This window comes from Phaethon aethereus, assembly GCF_964289735.1.
Source record: "Phaethon aethereus genome assembly, chromosome: 13".
Taxonomy (NCBI): domain Eukaryota; kingdom Metazoa; phylum Chordata; class Aves; order Phaethontiformes; family Phaethontidae; genus Phaethon; species Phaethon aethereus.
The window spans coordinates 1665627-1689294 of record NC_138589.1 but is presented as its reverse complement, the minus strand read 5'-3'; the positions used below and the strand labels follow the sequence as shown (position 1 = coordinate 1689294).

The following is a 23668-nucleotide window of genomic DNA, read 5'->3' as shown; positions in this document are numbered from 1 at the left end:
CCGTGCCTGTCCTGGTGTGCTGGCTGGAAGGTTGTGGTCTCCAGCGCAGCTGGGTACCGCTGTGCAGCATCGTCTCTCGCCGGCCGGGCAGCGGGGATACAACCTTTCTGGAGGGGCCAACATGTGAAGCCACTTTGGGGGGGCCAGCTCTGGTGCCACGGGGTTTGCCTCCGGGTTTCCCTCCGATTTGTGACTCCCAGGTCACCCCGAGCCGCTTCGCGTGGCTCTGCCCATCGTGTCAACCCCCTGCCCCGGGGAGCTCACCTGGGTGCTGCTCGCCCACCCGTCGGCGCAGTCGCTTGGGGTTTTGGCAAGGAGGGTGACACCAGCGCCGAGCTGCGCCGAGGTTTGGGGGCTTTCCTGGGGACGGCGGAGGTCTGAGAGGAGCTGGGTGCCGTGGGTGACTATTGCCCGGCCGTGAAATGGAGCCGCAGCTGCTGCCGCCCCGAGGTGGCCACCAGCCGTCGTCGGACCTCGCTTGGGACGGGATTTCGCAGCCGCAACGCGAGAAAACCGGCCATCGGCACGAGCAGCGGTACCCCTCGAAGTGTCGGTAGGCACGGCGTCCACCAGGAAGGGTTCAGTGGGGAAATTACTTAATTGTCGTGTCCTGAAACCCTTTTTCCCGCGGTAGCAGGTCCCCAAAATATCTCGGTACAGTCCCCTTGGCCCCTTTCACCAGGCAGGGCCGTGAGACTCGCTCACAGTGTGCCAGCCTGGACCCCCCCCACGCCCGCGCCGGCTCTACTCTGGGAATTTGGGAGAATTTGAGCTCAGTCCCAGCGGTGCCACCCGTGCTGGGATGCTTGGAGGCAGTTTTTAGCCTTTCCCTGCCTTGCAGGAGAGAGATGAAGATCCCCCGATGGTAGCGGGTACCCCAGGTACATCCTTACGGGGCGTTCCCACGCCCAAGCATCCCCTTTCAGCATCCCCGAGGCAGAGGCACGGCCTGGGGAGGGGACCAGCAGCTCGGTGCTGCCTGCATGACTAATTGCTCCCAGGAGGTAACGAGTTTTTTTTATTTGCAGAATAATTCAGGAGATGACTCTGGTTGTTGACAGGAAGCGGCCGGGGTGGGCTTTGACGGCGTCGGGCGCCCGTCACGGCTCGTCCCGGCTTTTGCTGGTGTCTCCAGCTCCGTGGGTGCCGCGTTTCAGCTCTGGGGCAACCGGTTTCTGTCTCCTCCCGCTCCTCTCCTTTGCTCCCATCTTCTGACAACCCGTTTCCACCTGCTCTTCATCCTCCCTCGGGTACCGCCGCGCTCCCGCTGTGTCTCCGCTACCCGTCAGCTCAGGCATGTGCTTCGACAGGAACCCAAATTTACCTCTTTGATACTCGTCCCTCTCATTTTCCCCTTCCAGAAAGGAAATTTGCTTCTGTAATTGCAGTAGGCTGTCGTGGGGGTAAACTGAGTCACGGGTGACTTCTGTGGGGTGTAACCGAAATCACAGGTCGTCCCAAGGGAGGGACCCGGGGGGTCTTTGCATTGGTCGCTGGTGGATATTGGTACTTCTGGGGCTGTTTCAAACATCCCTGGAATCCCCCGTGAACATAAGTCCGACTTCTTTAAGGAGTGGAGGTCACTGAACTTTGACAAAGCTATTAATATTTTAAAAAGCCCCTAAAATGTATCGCTTAAAGCACAGTGGCACGGCGGGTTTGGTTTTTTTCCCCTCCCTTCTCCTTTTTCCCTGTTAATGCTTAAAACGGGGCCTTAGCGTGGCTTGAGCGACAGCTTCTGGTGGGGCTTCCCTTCCGCGGAGGGAAGGGGAACCTCCCAGGGCAGGAGGGAGTTTGCCAGACAGATAAGTCCTTCCCCCGCCTTCCTCTGCCAGATAAGAGAGGAAGATCCCAGGGCTTCCAGCTGGCCCTTCTGCACATGCTTTGGGGGTCTCCTGTAGGGACTGGGGGGGCCGTGGGGTGAGGAGGAGGAGGAGGGAGAGCATCCGTGTGCGTCTCTCCGGGGCTCCCCGACGTTCATCTCGGATATTCTGGGTGGTCCCAGGGCTGGTGCATGCCCCCGGCCGGCGACACCCCTCGCTGCGGGATGTTGTGGAGACGGAGCAGCTTGGAGGTGACCAAGTCCTGGAGAAAAAAACACCCGAAGGTTGCGAGGCACAAAGATGCATCCGGCTCGGGAGGTCCTGGAAGCCAGAGCCCAGAAAGGATTTGGGGACCACGTCCCTCCACCCTGGTCCCGCTCACGTGGGACCTCTTCAGGCGTCTTCTGTGGCCGATGGCGGATGGGACGTTGGGGCAGTCGGACCTTCGTGCTTGTCCCCAAGACCTCTCATGGGGGGAGCCTGGCCGTGTTTTGGCAGGAGGCCACGCGATGGGCGCAAAAGCCGTCAGCTGGGATCGTACGTCGGGAGAACATTTGGCTGCAGACGCCGGGCGAGTCGCAGGGCTTCGTTCAGGGCGGAGGAGAACCAAAAAAAAAAGAAAAAAGGAGAGACTGGAATATGGATGATGGCGAGCGGGATCTTTCGGTGCCAGCTCAAACCCCTCCCTGAATTTAAACCGTATGCCGCGGAGTTAAAACGCCATCAGCTTGCTGAAGCCACCGGGCTTCAAGGTGTGAAGCCTCTGAGCCAGGGAGGACCACTTCGGGACATGGTTTGGTGGGCGCGGTGGTGTTGGGTTGGCGGTTGGACTCGATGATCTTAAAGGTCTTTTCCAACCTTCATTATTCTCCGAGCATTGCCCTTTTCATGGGGTTGTTTGGGAGCCAAGCTGGCTGGGAAAATGACTTTTTCTTTTAAGCTAATCACTTTTTGGCTGAATCGGGATGGTTACACTCCTCAGGGCTTTACACCAGCACTGGAGCTGGGGGCAAGGAGTAGTTCGAGCCGTGATTTGGGAGAGCTGCCCATCTCTTTGTCATCTCCATCCCTTGGGGGCTCCGTGGGCTGGCCAGACCAGCAGCTCCTCAGTGGAAAAATCACCTTTACTGGGGTGGTGGGGAAAGGGGCGGTGGCACCTTCTCACTGCCTTTTGCCTTCTTGGGGAGGGGGAAATCGCGGGATCTTGTGCTTGGCACCCGTGAGACGGCATCAAGCTCTCCTGAAGAAGCCGGTGTCCCGGTTCCTGATTTCGGGTGCCTGTGCAGGAGACGCGGGTCCCACCAGGGCTGTGCCCTCGGCTGGCCCCGACTGGTGCCGGCCACCACTCCTCTGCCCGTTTTGACCGTGCGCTCCGCCGGGAGGACGTTTTGGTGCCTGCTAACCCTGGGAAAAAGCTTTTTCCACTGAGTCATTTGCTGCCTCTGCTGAGATTCGGGGGAAGGGGAGATGGAAAAACCCAGCCCAGATCTCCCTGCTCCGGCAGGACCAGCTCCACGCCAGCGCAGCTGCCCCGTGTTTGCTTTTCGGAGGGAGCGGCAGACAGACAGCGGCATAAATAGAACAGGCCTGGCTATTTTAAGACATCAATTACATGTTCTGTGCATTAAAGAAAAAAAAAAACCACCACAACAAAAACCCCCGTTGTTTTAGCTGCGACTGTCAACGTGGGCTTGAGAGGAGCAGGGGCAGCTCCGGCGGGGACGGGTGTTTCGGAGCCATCGCCCCGGTGGCCGCGGATGAGCCGCGAGGACTTTTGCTTCTTGCACACGTTTCTCCTCGAAGTCGCGGTAGACGGGTGGTCGCCCACTCGTGCCGCCGTTTGGGTGTCACCCTGCCGCCGTTTTGGCGTTGGGCTGCTGCGGACGGGGAGCGACGGCATGAATCGCGGGACCACTAAGGTTGGAAAGGACCTTCAAGATCATCGAGTCCAACCGTTAACCCAACGCCACCGTGCCCGCTAAGCCATGTCCTGAAGCGATGGGCTTGGTCTGGGCGAGGGGAAACCTGAACTGCAAGGGAGGAGGGCAGCGACCCCGCGCCCAGCAGCACAAGTGCTTGTGAAGACTCATGCCCGGGCAAACCAAAGAAAGAGCATTAATTGGGGTCTCACCGCCGAAGAGCGGCAGATGGCGTGTCAAGGTGGAGGAAGGTGACGTTCGGGGTTTTCAGGCGAGGCGGATAAGCCAGGAGCCACTCTGGGAAAAGAAGGTGAAAGGTGTTGAAGCAGCTGCCGAAAAGAGCTGTCTCTCCACTAGCAACTCTAGCCACAAAGGGTTTTTTTTGGTGTAAATCAATCTGAAAATGCTTTTTCCTCTCTTTCCCCGCCTCCTTTCCTCTTCTCTGTTGAAGACCTTTGGTGGCTTTTGCCAAGCGAACTGCACATTAGAAGGCAAAACCGTTGTGTGGGATGGGATTTTGCACTAATAATGGTATAACATACGTTTATCTCTACAAAATGGCTTTGGTAATGGAATGTTGGTAAACTCTCCTTATGACAAAAGGTTTTTTATCAGGCTCCTGTAAATCATCCCATGCACCAGGTCATGCAGTGGTGGTCGTATTTGCCTTGCTCTTCTGTGAACCAATTATTGCTGCCTTTTAATTGCTGCCAGAGCCATTTCTTTTCTGCTGGCCTGATGAGCTGGGTGGAGATAGGGCTGAGCCAGGGCTGGAGCTGCCCTCCACCCTACTCATCCTCATGGTCTCACTCCTTTCCCCGTGATGATTTGGGGGGGCAGAGCTCAAGCTTGGCCCTCACAGCTTAGGTCCATGGTCCATGGCTTGGGACCAGCCAGACAATGGCCAGTTTTCGTGCTGAAAGATGGTATGGAGGTGTAGTTCCTCCCCACAAAAAAAAACCCAGCACGCTGGAAGAAGAGGTTGGGGACCCTCCACTCTGTTGGGGGGCTGAGCAGAAGATGTTACCTCTCCTTGAAAAACTGTTATTTATGGAGCAAAACCAAGGCAGGTTGTAGGTGCTCTGCTGGGCTCCCACTCAGGACGTCTGGTGTGGTGGCCACATGGGGATGGTGACTGGGCAGGGCAGATGCTCTGGAGCCAGGAGAACCTCATAACTTATTGAGTGTGACTTAGAGCATGAAGCTCTGGGTGTGGCCCCTCTGTCTGTGCCCAACCCACCGGGGCCCATAGAGCGTTTTCTGCCTTTCTGCTTGCACTGAGGTTTCTCTCCGTTCTTGTATCCCTCAGACTGCCTGGAGCTGCTGCCGCTGGCGTCCATGGCGTACACCGTGACTTCCACGCCAGTGGGGCCCATCGGCTCCCAGTACTGCGTCTGCAAAGTCGAGTTGTCCATCTGTGGCCAAAACCTTCTGGACAGGGATGTCACTTCCAAATCTGACCCCTTCTGCGTCCTCTTCATGGAGGTCAACGGGAAGTGGGTGGAGGTAAGTCCTGAAGCTGTGTGGATTTCCTCCTCCTGTGGTTTGCCCGTGCTGGTGTCTCCTCCCTCTGTGCTCTGCTACAAGGCTGGTCCTCGTTACTCCCCGACAGGAGATGGATGCTCTTCTGGTCCTCCTGAGGCTGTGCGCACGGCGCCGGTGTGTTAATCGTTCTGTGCTTTGCAACTGGTCCTTTCCTCATCGGTGCTTTCTGCTTGGTCATGGGGGCTACATTTAACTGTGTATCTCAAAATGCCAACCTCTGGCAAGGCGCGTGGCAGGTGTGAAAGGATCTTGCCACCTTCAAAGTGGTCCCAGCCCCTTCTCAGTCTGCTGTAAGCTGAGGGTGCTTCGGATTTGGGTGCCTGAAGTGCTGGTCCCATGTGACAGTTAGATGTTGTGAGGTCCTGCTTGCGACTTCAGGATACACTTCAGGATATGGTTTACTGGGCATGGTGGTGTTGGGTTGATGGTTGGACTTGATGGTCTTAAAGGTCTTTTCCAACCTTAATGATTCAGTGATTCTGTGACGGGGCGTGTTTCCAGGTCAAGATAAGCCACTTCTTGGATCCTGAGTTGCACAGGAAGCTGGTCTCTGGGTTTCACTTGAAAGGTTGGCTCTTTCTGGGGGCCAGGAGTGAGGGTTGGGCAGGTCAGTCCAACGGAAAAACGCTCTCCAGGGCAGCTTGTGCTCTCAATACCTGTGGCCCCCTTCAAGAAGTATATCAAGGTCAACGGTCTTCAAGCCAGGCATTTCACAGACTGGTTGTGGAGAGGGCAGGACAATGGGATGGGGAAGGAGACTCTTGAGAGCTGGGTGGACAAGGGGTTAGATCAGTTCAGCTGCAGACAGACAGCAACCGGCTGGCAAATCCTGAATGATCTCGTTGCAGACACTGGTCTTTCCTTCTTACCAGAAATCTCATAAATACGTGCTGTATTTGATACCGGGAGGCCCTGAGAAGAAACTGCAGATGATCTTGTTATTCGCTTGGTTTCAGAAGCCATCTCCTTACAAATGAGAAAGGTAATTCCTACAGCAAGAGAGGAGGGGAGATGTCATGACGTAGACAGTGGGATTACACCCTCAGCGAGTTTGCAGAGATGACACCAAGCCAAGCGGTGCAGTTGATTTGCTTGAGGGAAGGGATGCCATCCAGAGGGACCGTGACAGACTGGAGGACTGGACAGACTCATGCAAATCTTATGATGTTCAACAAGGCCAAGTGCAGGGTCTGGCACCTGGCTCGGGGCAACCCCCCGGTATCAGCACAGGCTGGGGATGAAGGGATGGAGAGCAGCCCCATGGAGAAGGACCTGGAGGTCGTGGTAGGTGAAAAGCTGGACACGAGCCGGCAACGTGAGCTTGCAGCCCAGAAGCCACCCGTGTCCTGGGCTGCCCCCAAAGCCGCGTGGCCAGCAGGGCGAGGGAGGGGATCCTGCCCCTCTGCCCCGCTCTGGGGAGACCCCCCTGCAGGGCTGCGTCCAGCTCTGGAGCCCTCGGCACGGGAGAGACACGGACCTGCTGGAGCAGGGCCAGAGGAGGCCCCAGCAACGCTCCGAGGGCTGGAACAGCTCTGCTGGGAGGCCAGGCTGGGAGAGCTGGGGGGGCTCAGCCTGGAGCAGAGAAGGCTCCGGGGAGACCTCATTGTGGCCTTCCTATATATAAGGGGGACTTATAAGAAAGATGAGGATAGACTTTTAACCAAGACTTGTAGTGACAGATCAAGGGGCAACAGTTTTAAGCTGGAAGAAGGTAGGTTTAGGTTGGACATGAAGAAGAAATTTTTTACAATGAGGGTGTTGGGACACTGGCACGGGTTGCCCAGGGAAGTTGTGGATGCCCCGTCATTGGAAGTGTTCAAGGTCAGGTTGGACGGAGCTTTGAGCAACCTGGTCTTGTGACAGATGTCCTTGCCCACGGCATGGCGCTGGACTAGATGTTCTTCAAAGGTCCCTTCCGACCCAAACCAGCCTGTGATCCTACAACTATCCTTGCTGGCTTTGGGTGTCCCTGCTGCACCGGGACGTCCCGCTCAGCAGATGTGCGTGGCTGCTTGTAGCCCGTGGGCTGTGGGCACTGAGGAGCGCGCTGCCATGCTCCCGCAGCTGGAGGGTGGTGTATTTTTATTTTCCTTGCATGCGCTAAAGGAGCCAAGAGCTGGAGGATGGGACAGACCCATTCCTCTCCCTCCCTACCCACTGGTAACAGGACAGGAGGACTCCGTGGTTGTGCCATCCCCAGCCGTGGGTGAGCAGGAGACAAACCCATCCTCTCTGAGATGCAGACAGTGCACAAGGAGCTCTTGAGTGTGGTTCCTAGCCCTCTGCTTCAGCGGGACGAGGCTGCCGCTAACCAGGATAATGGAGCGCAAGGGAATTGACCCTCAGCAGCTGTCTGAATTATCTCGTAGCGCTAAGTAAACTGTTGGCTTGATCCCAAAAGCTTGCTTCCCGGCATACCCGCCAACTGGATGTGTATTCCTCTGAAAATCCCCCTCCCGCAGGGAAGGGGCTGAGGGGTATGCTGTGTCGGGGACCGGGTGCTGTGCGTGCTGCCGGCACCACAGTTCTCATCCAGAGGTTGCCCATATTGGCTCTGAGCAGCATGGCCTTGGTTGTCACCAGCAGTGCTGCTGCAACAGCAAGAGGCCCCACTTGGGTGTGTCTTCCCAGGCAGATGCACGTCTTGGGCTTGGTTTTGCGGTCAGGGTGTGCACAACATGGACTGGGAACCCCTAAGGATGGTTTTTGTGGTGCTTTATTGACTGTTCAGCATCTCATGTGGAGAAGCTGTAGTCACCATCTCCTGCAGCAGCAATCCGAGTTGGGCAAGGTGCCGACTGTGATAAAATTGGTGTCGTGAATCCAAACTCCGGAGTCTGTGGAAGAGCTTTTAGCTCTGCGCCTAAGAAAAACCTTTTGGCTACAGTGGGAAAGGCTTTGGGCTAACAATGCCTGGAGAAAAAACATGGAGGTTTCATTTTATAAGTGCAGTTGTAGGTAGTGTAAGACGCCTTATCAGCTGGTCTGAGAGGGAGCAGGTAAGCAGAGCGTGGGGGTGTGACGGATGGATACAGGCACCAGGGTCGGATGCAGCACAAAATGAGGAGCTGAAGGGCATTAAGTCATGTAAGCCAAATAAAAATCATCACAATTCCTGGGAAATTAGGTGGTCTCATTTTTCACATACTTGGACCAGTTGGGCAGTCTTAGAGCGCTTGGCCAAAGAGCTGGTGAATCAATGGGCATCGCTTTAGGGTGTCCTGCAGCGGATCTCCTTGCTGCCAGCGGGGAGGTTGTAGGGGCAAAGCTCACCTTACCATGGTGTGCAATTAACTTTGCTCAGCAGCCTGGGTGAGACTAATGAGCTTTCCAGCCTTGATAGGTGTCATCTCTTTGACCTGACTGTACTTTTCAGTACAATTTCTCTTTCTGTCAGTAATGTTTCAGTCCAGCAGTTTTGATTCCAAAGCTCTGTTTACAATACAAACGTGTGGTGGTTTTATTTTTCCTTTTGCTTCTCCTCTGCTATTTTTAGCTTCTTTTTAATTGGCACGATAGGCACTGGACTACCGTCACCATCACTGGAAGTGTTCAAAAAAACGTGTAGACGTGGCACTTGGGGACACGGTTTAGTGGGCACGGTGGTGTTGGGTTGGCGGTTGGACTTGATGATCTCAAAGGTCCTTTCCAACCTTAACGATTCTGTGATTCTGTGGACGTCGGCCTTGAGCGGCAGGTCGTCTGGCGCTCCGCTGCTGCGGTTCCGGTGGAGGTTAGCATGTTGCATCCCACCACACTGCCCATGTCCTCCACACCGGGCTAGCGACACATCCCAACCATCGGACCCGGCTTAGGAAGTGGGTCTCCTCCTCCAGGACCAGCCCCAGCCGCGGTGGTGCCAGCATCTGGTGACGGGGCTGCGGCACCAGCTGATGCCGACAGAAAGGTTTCTGCTCGCTGTTCCTTCTGGCTGTCACATTTGTTCCCAAACACAATTATTTTGTCTTGCTGAGCTTAACAGGAATTAAAAAAAAACCTTTCTGAATCAGCCTCGGAAGGGATGGGGGAGGGAGGGACAACAAACCACAGGCCGAGAAGTGACATGAAGACGGGTGACATTTAGATGTTCTGCCCGATGATGTCATCTCGCAGGCGCCATGAAAGACCTGGCCTGCGATGCCAGGAGCGGGGACACATGACTCAGCCGTGCCGCTGCCTTTGTGCTGCTCAGAGTCATCTGGCCAGCCCTGTGCCTTCAGCTCGAGCTCTCCTTGGCACTTGGGAGAGTATCTCCACGTGTGGGAGCATCAAGCATCTCCACGTGCTGGGGATGCTTGAAGGTCTCTCGCCAACCTCCCTTCGGATGCCGGAGGACTCTCCGGCTGCGTTCATTGAACACAAGGGCTGTTGCTGGACATGATTTCCCCGTTTGTGCTCGTTTTGTGGAATCAAGACTCTTGTCCAAAGAGATATCTTTAATTAGCCTGGTTGCCTCTTAAAATCCTTGTGCTTTTCTGCTCTTGGGTGGCGAAGCCACCTCTGCTTTTTATGGGGAACGCAGACCTGTAAGCGTTGAGGGTGGAGGGGAAGGCAGGAGCTGACGGCATGCTTGTCTCCTGGTGGAGGTGGTGTGAAGAGGTTTTGTACATGATGGTCATGGGCAAGGTGACCGCTGGTCATCAAACCAAAGACCAAACCATGTGCAGCAATCAGCTGGGGCTTGTGATCTTGTGCTTCACACTGACAATAGGCAGGAGAACAGGACACGGTTTAGTGGGCATGCTGGTGTTGGGTTGATGGTTGGACTTGATGATCTTAAAGGTCTTTTCCAACCTTAATGATTCTGTGTGTGATTCTGTGAGAATAATCACGCAGTTTAATCCGGGTGTTGAAGGAAGCCCCATCCCTCCAAAGTGTTAGTTCAAGACACTTGTGATGGGTTTTTCTTCCCCTTCCCCGGGCCACCCCTTCCAGGGCAAAGCTGGAGATGGGACCTTAAGTTGCCTCCTTCAGGCTGGTGCCTGGGAACAAGAGGACTGGTTTCCCTCAGTCCCCGGCTTCCCTGTAGTTCAGAGAACATGGAAGGAGCTAAAATCCATCTCTGTTGCCTGCGCAGTCCTGTCTCCTAGGCTTGAAAGGGGACTTGCGTGCGTTGCGCTGCTGAAATGAGGTAGAGCTCATGGATGCCCACCGCTCCTGGTCCACTGCATCTCCAAGCAGACGTTTGGCGTCCTTTGGTACGGGATGGCGGCAGAGAGGGAAGGATCTGTGTGAAGCTGTGTGAAGCTTACAGCCCGCTGGTGTTGATGTATTTGATTCCCTGGAGTGCAGCAGGTGGCAGTTCTGGGAACACAGCATTTACTTTCAGCGTTTCTTGGCAATTAAGACAGACTAAGCAACCAACTTCAAAAAAACACTGTGATAGTTGGTATATATAGCGATCTCATCACATTTCCACTCCGTCCCTCCAAAACCTGCCTCCCTGTGCTGAATGAGTTTCTTTGGGACTAAGGTATGTGTTTGTGGGGTTTTTTTAGGCTTTTTTTTTTTAGGCTTTTTTCTGCTCTGCCGAGCTTATTCTTGGCTCTGGCACTGCCCACGGATGCCGGCGTGGGGGCTGCTTTCCACAGAGGTCTTGCCCTGGGACCTGGGCTGTGAAGGTGGCTCAGCCTTGCCTGAGAGCGGGTGTCCCAGCTGCGAGACGAGGTGGGATGCTGGTCAGGGCTGCGGCATGGCCGGGGTCTCCGTGCTGTCCTGCAGGCAGATGGGGTGGTCTTTCCAAAGGCCAAAAGGCCGACACTGCCAGCTCCTCTGGTGGGCACGTGCCTGGTTCCGGCTTGGATGCTCGGAGCCGTCGGCACTTCCCGTGGGGCTGCCTGGGGCAGGACACCCTTCGCAAACCCGCAGCCACCTCTTTACGATACTGATAGCTGCTCTCCTGACAAAAGCTCCTGCTTGGTTTGCTTGCTGGAGGGGTTTTCCCCCTTCATTTCTTGTTCAGTGCTCAGGCTGTGCCGCCAGCATCCTCCAAACTTGCCCTTCCCTGGTGCCTCTCGGGATGGGTGATGGCCTGGCAGAGACGATGGGTCCTGACGTTAGAGTTCAGCCCCTCCTTGGCCATTGTCTTCCAGAAGTAAACACGCCAGCTTTTCTCAGCCCTCAGTTTCCCGGTTTTCCCAGTTTCTGCCACTTCGGCTAAAACCGTGGGTTGCCGTCTCTGTGCGAGCCAGCGTCGGGAGCCTGGCTGGAGCCGCCGTCCTCCCAGCCCTCCTGCGGTCCGAGTTACAGGGTGTGGGACTGATGCTCCGTCATCAGAGGGCAGCGTCCCGGGACCTCCGGCACGGCTGTCCCTGGGATTTCTATTTTTTTCCCCTTTTTTGGCTCACGCAAGGCTTCCTGTCCGCCCGCACCACGCTGCATCGCTAAGCCCACGCTTCCAGTGGCTGCCTGCCAGGTTTCCTCGGCTCTGATGGCCGCTCTCGGCTGCGGGACACTGCAGACCGCCGCGGTTCTTCCCCTCCGACCGCAGGTTCCCCACGCGCCTTCCAGTTGCCGTCGTCCTCCGTGCGCTTGCCCTTCCAAGCCGTTGGAGACGTCGTCCCTTCCAGGCTGCTCGCAATAGCTCAGGATATGGCAAAGCCTGTTGAAGTCTTGTCTTCTGGGTCTTTTCGGCCTCTTGTTTCTCCTGACACTTGATGAAATCGATGAAAAATGGCCTCAGTGATTTTTTTTTTCTCTCTCTTTTTTTTCCCACGGAAGGCCAAGAAAGAAGAAACCACACGAGTGTTTTGGTTTGAGGTCTAGAGAGAAATGTTAGAGGGTTGCTGCTCTGGCTCGTGACACTTTTTCTTGTTTTGCTTGTCCTTGTGTTAGCTGCACAGCCTGAAAGAAACAGGTTTGGCATTACAGCTGTGTCCGGGTGAGGATCGGAGGTGCGTGAGAGCTTCAGCTCCTGGGAGAACAGGGCTTGGAAACACAATGAAACGGCTCCGGCTTCAACGAGCTTCGAGTCCGCGCTGAGCCTTGGCTGGGTGGGTGCTCCTGTCCTGGCTGTTGGCCGGGGTGGGCTTGTACAGCCCCGTGCACCCCATCCCTGGGGATGCAGCACTCTGCGTGAAGCGTCGTTACTCATTTAGACGGGTCCCACCCCTCATATGCTGGGTATTATGGGTGCATTTAGGGATAGCTCTGCTGAACGCCTGCTGCGCTCACCCTCTGATGGTCACTGCAGGATTTCTGGGCGGCTTTGGCTGAAGTCATGAAGTCATGTCTCTTGAAGAGAGAGGGCAGTGACAAAGAGGCAAGACGCAGACGCCTAAATGCCTCTTCGTTTTTTCTTTGCAGCTCGACAGGACAGAGACAGCTGTGAACAACCTCAACCCAGCTTTTGCCAAGAAGTTCATCATTGACTACCACTTTGAAGAAGTGCAGAAGCTCAAGTTCGCCCTGTTTGACCAGGACAAGTCGAGCATGCAGCTGTACGAACATGACTTCCTGGGCGAATTCTCCTGCACGCTGGGCATGGTGAGTCTCCGAGGTCCCTGCAGCTCGCTGTCCTCCAGCAAAGGGACCCCAAATCCCGTCAGACACAGGGTGGGGGCTAGAGCTGCGAATCTGATCTCCTCTAAAATTTTCTGAGTCCTTCCTGGCGACACATGCTAAAACCTTGCAATTGTTTTAGATCCTTGTTTCGTTCGTTTGTCACGCTTCAACTGTTGAGGTTGAACTGTCCCACGTTGGGGCTATTGGCTACTTGCTCAAGTCTAAGCTAGCCACAGTGTGGGCTTTTGCTTGTCCCTGCAGAGGGACATCAACTGGAAGCTTTTGGAGGTACCAGCGTCTGACCATGGGTATAGTAAAAGCCCTGATGACCAGCTTGGATGTGGAATTGGGAAACCTCCAGATGTCTACAGTTAGGATGCATTGCGGTCTGCCTTTCTATCTCAGTTTTGTTTTTCTTTTTATTTTTCAAAGCTTTGTCCATTGCCGTTGTGTAGCGAATCACCTCTCCTACTTTAGTGTCTTGGTGCAGGAATGTGTCTTCCGCTTTTCCTGTGGGAAAGCTTTCAGGACACAATGCAATTTATAAGCCTTTTGGAAGGTCTTTGCATTCATGAGCCCAGACCCTGTTAGAAGCTGGCAGCTACATTCTCTGAATGTCTTTGTCCTCTGAGCTCGCTCTGACTCAGAGGCAGGGAACGAGGAGGATTTTTTCCTTTATTTTGCAGCATCTGGCTGCTCGGGGCTGCTGTGGTACCTGGCACCAGCGCAGGGGCCGGGAGAAACCGTTGTGCTCGGTGGTGGGAACCACAGGGAAGCAGACGCTGTAATAGGGGGGTCAACCACGGACAGCCGGCACAAGATGTTCACGGATGCTCATGAATGCGATTGCTTTGTTAGACAGACCGCAACATGGCACTGCACGTGGCAAGGGGGGCCAAATGACCTCCCCATTGCCAGCTCAAGGGCTTGACGTTGCTAGAAGAGCACTGGCCTTTACAGAGTTTGAGGTTTAGCATCTGGGTTTTTGGAATTGCTCTGTGATGACCTACTTCTGCTCCTGCAGGTGTCAAGAGACGGTGTAGGCAACAGCCCAGGCCGGCGTTCAGTGATTTAGACCAAACCCACCCTTTGCCGTTAATTCTCCTGTGGCTGAAACGCAGCCACTTCTGGTGTGGGGCAGTTCAGCAATTCTTGTTGTGAAGGTCACGGTCTTGGTGGAAGCTGCAAGCAGAGAATTTATGGACATAAGGAAACGGAGGGGAAACCTTACTGTTCCTAAATGTGGCTCTGCAGAAGTCCAGGGCTCTGCAGGCTCTTGCCGGAGGGGAACGTTACCCATATGCGCTGGGGAGGAAGGTGGAAGGGTCTGACCTATCTCCTCCTGCTTGTTGGGTCTTCCCAGATGAGCCCAACCCTTTCTGGTGCTTTGAAAGGTGATTAGCTCAGAGACTGGACAGGCCATCCTGTGGTTGTGGTAACGGTGGGGATGGGCAGCTGTTGGCAGGTCCCACATCCACGGTGCTTGCTCAGAACGGTGGCTGACGGGCATGGTGTAACTGTCCGCTGTGTCTTTAGGCACAGCTGGTGGTCTTCATCCGTCAGAAAAAAAAGGCAGCTGGGAGCTTCTGTCATGTCATGCAAGTATTTACGCTCTGCAAAAGGGAACTTGGCTTATGCGTGTGCCCAGTTTTTGCAGCGGTTCCCATGTGAGCGTCTTGGTCGCCTTTAGTCCACAAAGAGACACCAGCTTGGGAACGGAGGGATCTTCTCATCTTCTTTCTTCCCCCGAAATTCTCTCTTAGCCTCCCCTCCTTGTGGCCAGCACGGGCTTGCAGCACAGCCCGGTCATACCCTGCTGTGGCTTTTCTGATGCCTAGATTTTGTCCGGTGAGATGTTTCCGTGAGCCTGCCCAGTTTTGAGGCACGATCAGCTTGTCGAAGGGAAGGAGAGCAGCTGTGGGCAGGAACAACCGCACAGTCTGACTTCTCAATTTCGAGATTGCATCGGAGCTCTGTCAGATCAGCCAGATCGTTTTGTTGTAGCTAATTAGGTCTGTGGTAAGACTTGGAAGGATGGTTGGGTCATTCATGGGCCGGTAATGACCTCTGTGGCCAAACGAAATGTAACAGAGAGCAAATTGCAGGCTGGAGGGTGTCTGTGGTTTCTTCTAGCCCGGGTTGCGAGGAGATTTCGCCTCCCTCTACACAGCGTGGCAGAAACATCTGGTTACGCTGGCTGGTGATTCCCATGCGTTTGCGGATCAAAAGCACCGGGGCTTGGCTGGCAAGCCACAGCGGGAAAGGGTTTTTGCCTTGAAATTGCAAGAATCACATAGAACAGTTTGGGTGGGAAGGGACCTTTCAAGGTCATCTGTCTGACCCCCCTGCCATGAGCAGGGACATCTCCAACTCAAGCGGGTTGCTCAGAGCCCCGTCCAACCTGACCTGGGATGTGTCCAGGGACGGCACATCTACCACCTCTCTGGGCAACCTGGGCCAGGGTTTCACCACTCTCCATGTGAAAAATGTCTTCCCTATGTCTCATCCAAATCTCCCCTCCTTTAGTTTACAACCATTACCCCTTGTCCTGTTGCTACAGGCCCTGCTAAAAAGTCTGTCCCATCTTTCTTCGAAGCCCCCTTTAAGTACGGGAAGGCTGCAATAAGGTCTCCCCGGAGGGAGGACAACATTTCTGGGGAGCAACGAGGGGAAGCCAAGCATGGCTGGGTCACCTGGATGGCAGGAGCCACAAGTTAAGCCATTTCATTAAGGGGTTTTTTTTTTTAATCGTTATTATTTTCTGACTGTGACGTAGGACCAAAGGTGGAGGCAGGAGGATGGATGGGATGGCATTTTTTTAAACTGCAACCTCTAGACCTCGAAAGGGTCCCCTCTAGGTATGGGAGCAGAGCACAGATGGTTCCAGCAGGTCGCTGGACCCCCATGTGGGGGTCTGCGCCTCATGGGGAAAACTTACGGGATCCCCAGATCTGCAGGCGAGCTGGGAAAAACCTCAGGGGGTTTAGTTCAGCTGCCACGTTGTCCTGTCCGGCCTCTTACAAGCCAGAAGCGAAGGGGAGGACATGCCTTTGGGTGCTGACCCTTGTTCCTTGCTCGGTGGCAGCAGCCATGTGGGGGGTCTGGAACGGCGCTGGTCGTCAGGACTCGCCCGTGGAAACGTGGCCTGAAAGCAAGTTGGTGGCGGGGGTCATGCCAGAAGTATTTCAAACGGGGTTTGAGAAGTTGAGCTGCGATTTTGCTGGGAACAACTCACGGTAGCTCTGGCTGGGTGAGGTCCCGCTGACCTCCTCCATGCAAAGAGCCGGTCCCTGGGCCCAAGGGGAGGCGATGCTTCAGCCTCTCGTGCCCAGCACCCCATGGGCTCGGGTCACAGTGGTGGTATTCACAGCACCATGGCTGTCCCCAAAACATGGTGTCTTGTCTTCTACCGCTGTGAGCGCTTCATCTGAACTAACCAACGTGAGCGATGATCAGTTGCTGATGAGTCTGCTTTTGGTCACTTGTACAGTCACGATTTTGTTTTCTTTGGCCCCTCTAGATCGTCTCCAGCAAGAAAATAACACGGACTCTCCTTTTGGGGAACGGCAAGCCAGCTGGGAAAGGGACGATAACGGTACGGTTGCTCCTTTACGTTACCTATGGAGTGTGTAAAGGCGGTTAATAACCTGGTGCGCAATGCAGGACGCTCACCCGGGGCCCGGGGGGCTGGGGTTCAACTGATGAACATTCTTCATCGGTTGAGGGCTGATTCCTTTGCCAGCGATGGGTGGTTTTGTTCGCGGGAGGAGGACGGGAGCTGTGCCGTAGTGACAACTCTCGTAGCAGCGGCCGCTGCGCCCGAGAGCAGTGGCCTTCCCGCCGCCGACCTCTTTAGTGATGTGTTTTTTTTTTTTAAAAAAGAAAAGAACAGATGAAATTTAAGGTGCATCTCCCATCGGTTTTGGATCTCTCCCCTCTTACGGGTTTTGCGAGAGGCGCAGACGGGCAGCGAAGGCATGGAAGGAAAGGCCAGCAAGGAGTTAAACGTCGGTCAGGTTTAAAAGCGCTGGAAGGGTTTAAAAGCCCAGGACCCGGCTGCTGCAAGGGCATCTCCATCGCTGTTTGCTCTGGAGGCTGGGAAGATGCTGCCAGCTTGTCTCTCTTAGTTGCTGCAGTTAGTCTTGAAAACGCAAGAGGAAAAGCCGCGGAGGAGTTCACAAGCGGTGCCGGATGCCCTGTGGCATCCCTGAGGAGCCGGCTCTCGATGTCCTGTCCGACGCTTGAGTGGGAAGTGCTGGACGAGGTGAGAAGTTTCCAGTCAAGTTCAACGGTTACACGCTTTAAAAAAAAAAAAAAAGGAAGGTCTCGATCTGTCACTAACATGTCATTAAAAAATCAAAGGGTCCGAGACGTCTACTTCATTTGGTACCATTGGGGCAATTTTCTGATCTGCTTTGGTTTTTATTTTTCTTTTTTTGCCCTGGCTTGGTGATGACAACAGCGTCGTGTGGCGGACACCTTTCCTCACCGCTTGGCACGGCACTGGAGCACAGGCCATGGACACCAACCAAGGAGCAAGCTTCTGCTTTGGACTCACTCATAAAAAACATGGAGTTTGGAGCCAAACCCTGCCTTCCTCATCCCCTTCCGTCTTGTCCAAGTATCCTGTTTCTTAACCGAGATGCCAGAGGGCTGAATGCAACAGCAGAACCTCGGCTGGCTGGATGGGATCGCGTGAGGGTCCCTAGGTTTGAAGAGATGGGGAAAATCCCGAAGCGAGCCACTACGTTTGTAGAAGTCGATCCCAAGGTCTTTGCTGCTCACCTCTGGAGGCACAAGCGGTGGGGACGTTATTGTCCATGTTGGCCAAGAGAAGATGCCACCAGCAGCCTGCGGCAGTGTGGCGCAAGGACGCACCTGGTTTACCTGCGCAGTCTGGCTTTCACGTCGCCTCCAGCCAGCTCTAAAATGCTGGAGACCAACTGGATGCGCTTTCGTGGGGATCAGCAAAGGGCAAATTTCATCCGCTTCCCCACAGCTCCTCTTCCTCGCGCTGGTTTTTGTGCCCGTGCACGCCCGCCGAGGACTAGGCGGGGGACGAAACCGACGCCGTGTCTTTGCAATAGGGAACTTTGGCACCATGGCTGCGCGGGGCAGAGGGGGACATTGGGTTTTGCGTGCGATGGACACGTCTTCTGGGGACCAAAGGGAAAGTCCTCCCTGGAAAGGCTGGGAGGTTGCTGGGGAGCTGTGGCTCGTCCCTTTGCCCGGTGGCCCAGGCGGATTCAAACACTGCATCTCCGCCTCCTCCCCGCTCTCCGACGCGCCAGCAGCCTTCCGATCTGCGGAAAACCGTCCCCTCGGTTTCTGGGAGCCTTCCGAAAAGCCGTGCCGTCGTTGCGCAGCATGCCTCCGGCGAGGGACAGCCTCCTCGGCGGCAGCCACGCTCGGGAGCGCGTGAGGGAAATGCCCGCGCCGTCTTCCCGGCCGTGCCGGCTCCGGCTCCTACCCGGGGAGGATGCTGCGGCCCGGGGTGCTGGGTGACGGCTCATCCCGCCCCGGGGAGCGGAGGAGGGAGACGTGGGGAGCAGATGCTTGGGCAGGATGCAGCCTTGAGGGGAGGAAAAATAAAAAATACAATAAAAAAAAAAACACAAGTGATTCAGAAAACGGCTGGTAACAGAAGTGAATAAATGTGGGGTTTTTTTGTTATAAACATTCCCTTTCTTAAAATACCAAGAGACTCATCAGACCACGTTCCAGACAAAACCGGCCCACTGGTGGCTGGCAGCCGAAGCCCTTCTGGAGCACACGTGAATAAAGTCTCTTAAACTGAAGCAATCTGGGCTGCACCACCGCCCGCTGTAGCTCCGCAGGAGCAACGGCGGGGTTTTCATCTTCGGGGCTGTCTCGTCGGGCGCGGGGACAGGGCTCGAGTCCTTGGTGCCACTGGCATCTTCCCCAAGAGCTGGGGCAGCTGCTTTTCCCATCCTCCGGCTTGGGACATGGAGGATGAGGAGGCACATCCTGCTGGCAAGGCTTTCCACGGCTCCTGCTTCCTTGCGGCTCAGTCCTTGGAGGCTTCTCTAGGTCCTGAAGAAGCCCTGGTGCAGAAAAGCCATGCGAGACCCAAGAAAAGGCATGAGTTTATCATTAGCATAATTTGAGACCCGATGGCATGGGGGAAGGAGACTGCTTGGGGTGTCCTGGCAGCTCATTCTCCCTTCAGGTTGTCCGCTTGAGGGGTTTAGTTGCACCTATGGACCCCCAGCTCTGCCGGGGTGTTTCACATGGACCCAGCCCCAGCGATGAGGCTGTGGAGGTCGGTGGGTGTGCCAGGGGCTCCGGCTGCAGCATCACCAGCATCGTAGCTGGCAGCCTGCTAAAAAAAACATGCCCGGTTTTGTCTTGACGCCAGCGGGTCGCTGCCTCGGCGCAAGGTAAACGGCAATGCCTGTCCAGGGGAAATTTGGGCTTTTCCTCCATCCTTCTCCGTTCCAGGGAGGAGCCGGGCAGTAGGCTTTGGTCCCAAATTGACCTGCAAAGGTAAAATTAGTTGAACGCCTCAACAGTGAAATATCACATGCGTTAGATCGTGCTGTCTCTTAGCTGGGAGATGGGTTTTGGTGTTCACTTACTTTTCACGCTGAAAATAAGTGCAGCTCTCCCTTGTCTTTCAGATAGCTGCCCAGGAGCTCTCGGATAACAGGGTGATAACTCTGAGCGTGGCCGGCAGAAAACTGGATAAAAAGGTGAGCGGGGTTGGGTATGGGGGATTGCGTTATTGGCGGGACGGCCCTCAGTTTTCAAACCAGGGAGAAGCAGCATCCAGGCAGAAGGGTATTTCCTGGGGCAGAAGACGTGGGTTGTCCAGTCCTGTTGTCCAAACCGGACGGATCCCTGGTTTACCCAAGCGTTCTTCCCACCTGCTGGAAACGGCTCTTTTCTGGCCCTCCTGCTTACCCTGCCTAGTGCGAGGAGCCAAATGCCCCTGTTGAGGAATCCCTAAATAACGGCATTTCCTAAAGAGGCTGGCAGATGCCCTCGAGCTGGTGGCTGCCTCTGAGACGTGGCCGAGGGTCAACCCCAGCACCCCAAGAAAAAGCCTCTGCTCCCTTGCAAAGCAAGGGCTGGGGTTTCACGGCGGGGTCCGCTTGCGTCGGCGACTTCACTGGCGGCATCGCTTGTTCCATGAGCAGGAGTTGCTTTTCTAACCTGGTTTGCAACCAAGTTCCTCTACCAGGTTATGCAGAGGTGGCATCTTTTGGTGTATCCTTCAACTAGGACACGATACGTGTCGGTCTGCTGCCCTTCGGAACCACAGTCGAGGTACAGACATTAAGTGTCTACCTGCTTACGCTGGGTTAAGGACTGTGTTTAAGTAAGCTAAAAACTGATAAATCCCGTTCTTTCCGCGACTCCCTCCGTTTATCAGTAGATGCCAGCAGAAAGGTCCTTCCTCTGGTTTGCCTCGGTGACTGCCTGACGCTACCAAGAGCTAACGAGGTTTCTTTGCCGAGCCCTATGACCCAGCTCGAAGTCCTGCTTATGGGCAAAGGATGCTGATGGCCCTTCAGAGCAGAACGCGAAGTAAAATGGTCCCTGGACGAGGAAACTGGCAAAACTCAGCATCTTCGGGTCGCTTATTTGTCATGGATGAAATGCAGCCGTGGGAGCTGGGTAAAAATCATTTAAGCTTAGGAAAGACGGGGGGGAAGAAGCGGCGAAACAAAAAACCACAGGGGGTAAGGCTGCAGCCCCGGGGGGGTACCACCCTCCCGCACCACGCAGCACGTCGCTGAGGAGCACGGCGGGAGGCTCCGTCATTATGTGAAGGGTTTGGATCTCACGGGGTTTGGTCCGTGGGATCGTCTTGCCGCACGCGCCGAGCCGAAGCCGCCAGCGTCCCTTACCGGCAGCTGTGCCGCAAACCCGGCCTGGAGCTGCGCTTGGCCCCAGGCAGCTCCTTCTGCCGTGACCACCCCAAGGCTGGGACCTCTCTTCAGGCCACGGGCAGGTCCTCCTCCCCATCACACGTCCGTGGCTTCCCCACCCGAGGCTAGCTACCTTGCTTTAAATGCCGAAGCTGCACGGCGGGAGCACGACAGCAGCAGAACCAGCCTGAGGCTCTTGTCCTTGATCTTATGTTGGATCAGCTCTTGGCAGAGCTGTTTTAAGAAAAAATGACTTGCAGAAGGGGAGGGATCTTCACCCAGGACCAGCCCTGCGGAACGTAGCCCCCGAGCCGCCTCTGCGGGGATGGCAGGAGGGCAGCGGCCAGGCGCGATGCTTGGGCACGGCTTGGGGAGCCACGGTTTGGGGAAGCGCATCTGGTGGAAGCCACCTCCGCCCTCCTCCTCCGTGGCGTGCAAGGACCGGTTCGGAAGGTTTAGGTGCTCGGACAAGTTTGCAGACGATCTGTTCTGCTGAGTCCCTTCGGTTGCTCGGTTTCCATCTCCCGCCAGGCTTGCGGGGGTGAGATGTTCGTGGTTTTGGCGTTTTAAAATAGCAGCCCGTGATCCTGGGGCTCGGAGCCATCTCCCACCCCTGCTTCGGATGGAGCGGGGCCGACCGGACCGGCAAACCGGGCTGCTCTGCCTGGGGCGGCAGCAGGACACCCCTCAAAGCTCTCTGCCGTCACCGGAGCCTGTGTCCATCCCAGCTGCCACCTCCTGAGCTGGCTGTGGACCGGGAATCCCGGGGTGTCCGTGCTTCCTCCTCCTCCACAAGCAGTCCCCCGCATCCCCACGGCATCACTTGGAAGCCCAAAAAGCTCCTTTTCAAACCCGTAAGAAGTTCCTCCAGCTTTTCGCGGGACTCAGGCAGCCACCTCCCCCTCCTCGGGAGGAAAACCCAGCTGCAAGGGCTTTGCTAAATAATTTGGAATATTGTGGACTTGCTTTCTTGCTGGCCACGTCTTAGTTTTTCTGAACGGGAATGAAGTTCCCTTTTCCCTTTGAAGCTTTGGATGTCTTTCCAAGCCCAAACGCAGCTGCCTCCCAGCTGGGGGTCATTTCCCGTGGCATCTGCGTCCAGAGGGCTGGCCGGGTGCCACCCGTGGGTGCTGCCCGCTGGCCGGTCTCGTGGGGACGCGAGGGACATCTGCAGGGTTTGGCGCTGCCGGGGAAGGGGGTCTCTCTCGGACCGGCTCTTGCTGGACCAGCTGCTTGCAAAGCACCGTGTAACCCACCCCGTTCTTCTCCCCCAGGACCTGTTTGGGAAGTCAGACCCCTTCCTGGAGTTTTATAAACCAGGTGACGACGGGAAATGGATGCTGGTCCACAGAACGGAGGTGAGCACGACTCGAACCCGAGCTGCTGAGACACCCGCCGTCCTCACAGCGGCTCCTTTTGCTCTTCGTGGCACGATCGCATCGACGCAAGGTGGGATCCAGGGGCTTCAAAGCCTCGCAGCTGCCTTCCCAGCCTCCGGCTGAGGCTGCTGGACTCCAGCGGATGAAGCTTTACTGAGGCCAGCGAGGTCTTGAGGTCTTTTCTGTGCTACTCACTGCGGTACCTGCCGAGCCGAGAGGGAGGTGGTCTTTCAAACCCGCGTGAACCCCGCTCAGCAGGAGCGGCGGGATGAGCTGCGACCTGGGGGGGTGGTCGAGAGAGGTGGTGGGAGGCAGCCCGGGGGGACAGTGGTGGGGGGAAAAGGTTAAAACAAGCGTTTTCCAGATCCTCCGCTAGCCCGGGAGGATGCTCCGGCATCTCCAGCTTCATTGCACGAGCACTCGGCCTCGCGTCTAACAGCTGGAGCCCCGGCCGAGAAGGCAGAGAGCCGTAGCGGGGTCCCGGTGGGTACGGTCAGGGGCAGCTGACCCCTCCCTGCCCCTCGTTTACACCCGCTGTGCTATTCTGATCCGAGCTCCCTTCTGGTTATGTTGCCAAGCTGCTAAAGCCGGTGATTTATGAGCAAGAGGCACAGCACGGGCAGGGAGAAGCACGCCCGCAGGGCTGTTTGCTGGGAGAGGCAGAAGGCTGGCTTCTGCTTTAAAACCAGGCTAATAAGTACTTTTCAACAGCTTTTTTTCCCCCTCCTCAAAGCTTGTTTCAAGACTGCTTTTTTTTTTCCCCCCCCCCCCCCCCGGGTCTGCGTGTAGCCCCTGGCAGCTGGCGGAAGGAGGAGGGGGCAATAGATCACCGCAAGCCCGAGGGTCCCATCACGCAAGACATCCCACCCCCTCTTTTTCCTGTCCCCGTCTCACCCCCTCTCTTTTTCTTGTCCCCTCGAGGCTCGGTTAAGGAGCCCGTTGTCCCGCCGCGGCAAACGGCCGTAACAAAGCACAGCGTCACCTCCGGCGGCAGGAGAGGGTGGTGGTTATTTCTCCCGTACGTTGGCGAACGTGGCCGAGAACTGGGGTCTCTCTAAGCAGGTCAGGTGTACGGGGAGCAACGTGTAAACTGATTTTTCCTCTGGGTTGCTGCCCGGCTCCTCCACTGTCTATCCCGTCTCGCCGGGTAAGGGTCTAGCCAGGCTTGCTTTCCAGCAACGGGTGCTGTGACAGCCTTCTCCTCACCAGCCCCAGATGTATCCTGCTGCCCTCGGAGGAAGCCCATAGCAAGGCGACCATCCGTGCGTTTTGAGGCCAGACACAGAGAAATAAGGTTCCTCGTTCTTGCAGTTTTCGGTGCGGGAGCGTAACCAGCTTGGTGGTTACCAATTCTCTGCTAAACCGTACTCGCAACGTCGGGCTTTCCCCTGCTCTCGCAGAAAATCCTGCCTGTGAAACGAGATGCCCGTTTCGGGTCCAGCGCGGCTGTTTGCCCGCGGCGGCGGCCGCGGACCAATTCCCCGCCGGGCTGCGCGGTCGCCGCTTCGGCTGCAAGGGTCCGAGGTCCTCCGCGCCGTCTACCCTGCACGGCGAAGGGTTAATAATTCCTAACGTTCCTGTGAATGTCTCTGCCCGCAACGCCT

The 23668-nt window shown here is 55.9% G+C and overlaps 1 protein-coding gene across 1 annotated transcript in view; it reads left to right on the top strand.

The window, feature by feature from the left end:
* Positions 1–5053: 5053 nt before the first annotated feature.
* Positions 5054–23668, top strand: part of CPNE2 (copine 2) — a 39706-nt gene continuing 21091 nt past the window's right edge. The window contains exons 1-5 of the mRNA XM_082005739.1: positions 5054–5248; positions 12593–12772; positions 16311–16385; positions 19432–19503; positions 21960–22043. Of these exons, the coding sequence (XP_081861865.1) occupies positions 5081–5248; positions 12593–12772; positions 16311–16385; positions 19432–19503; positions 21960–22043 (579 nt within the window). The 5' untranslated portion in view covers positions 5054–5080. The remainder of the gene's footprint in view (positions 5249–12592; positions 12773–16310; positions 16386–19431; positions 19504–21959; positions 22044–23668) is intronic.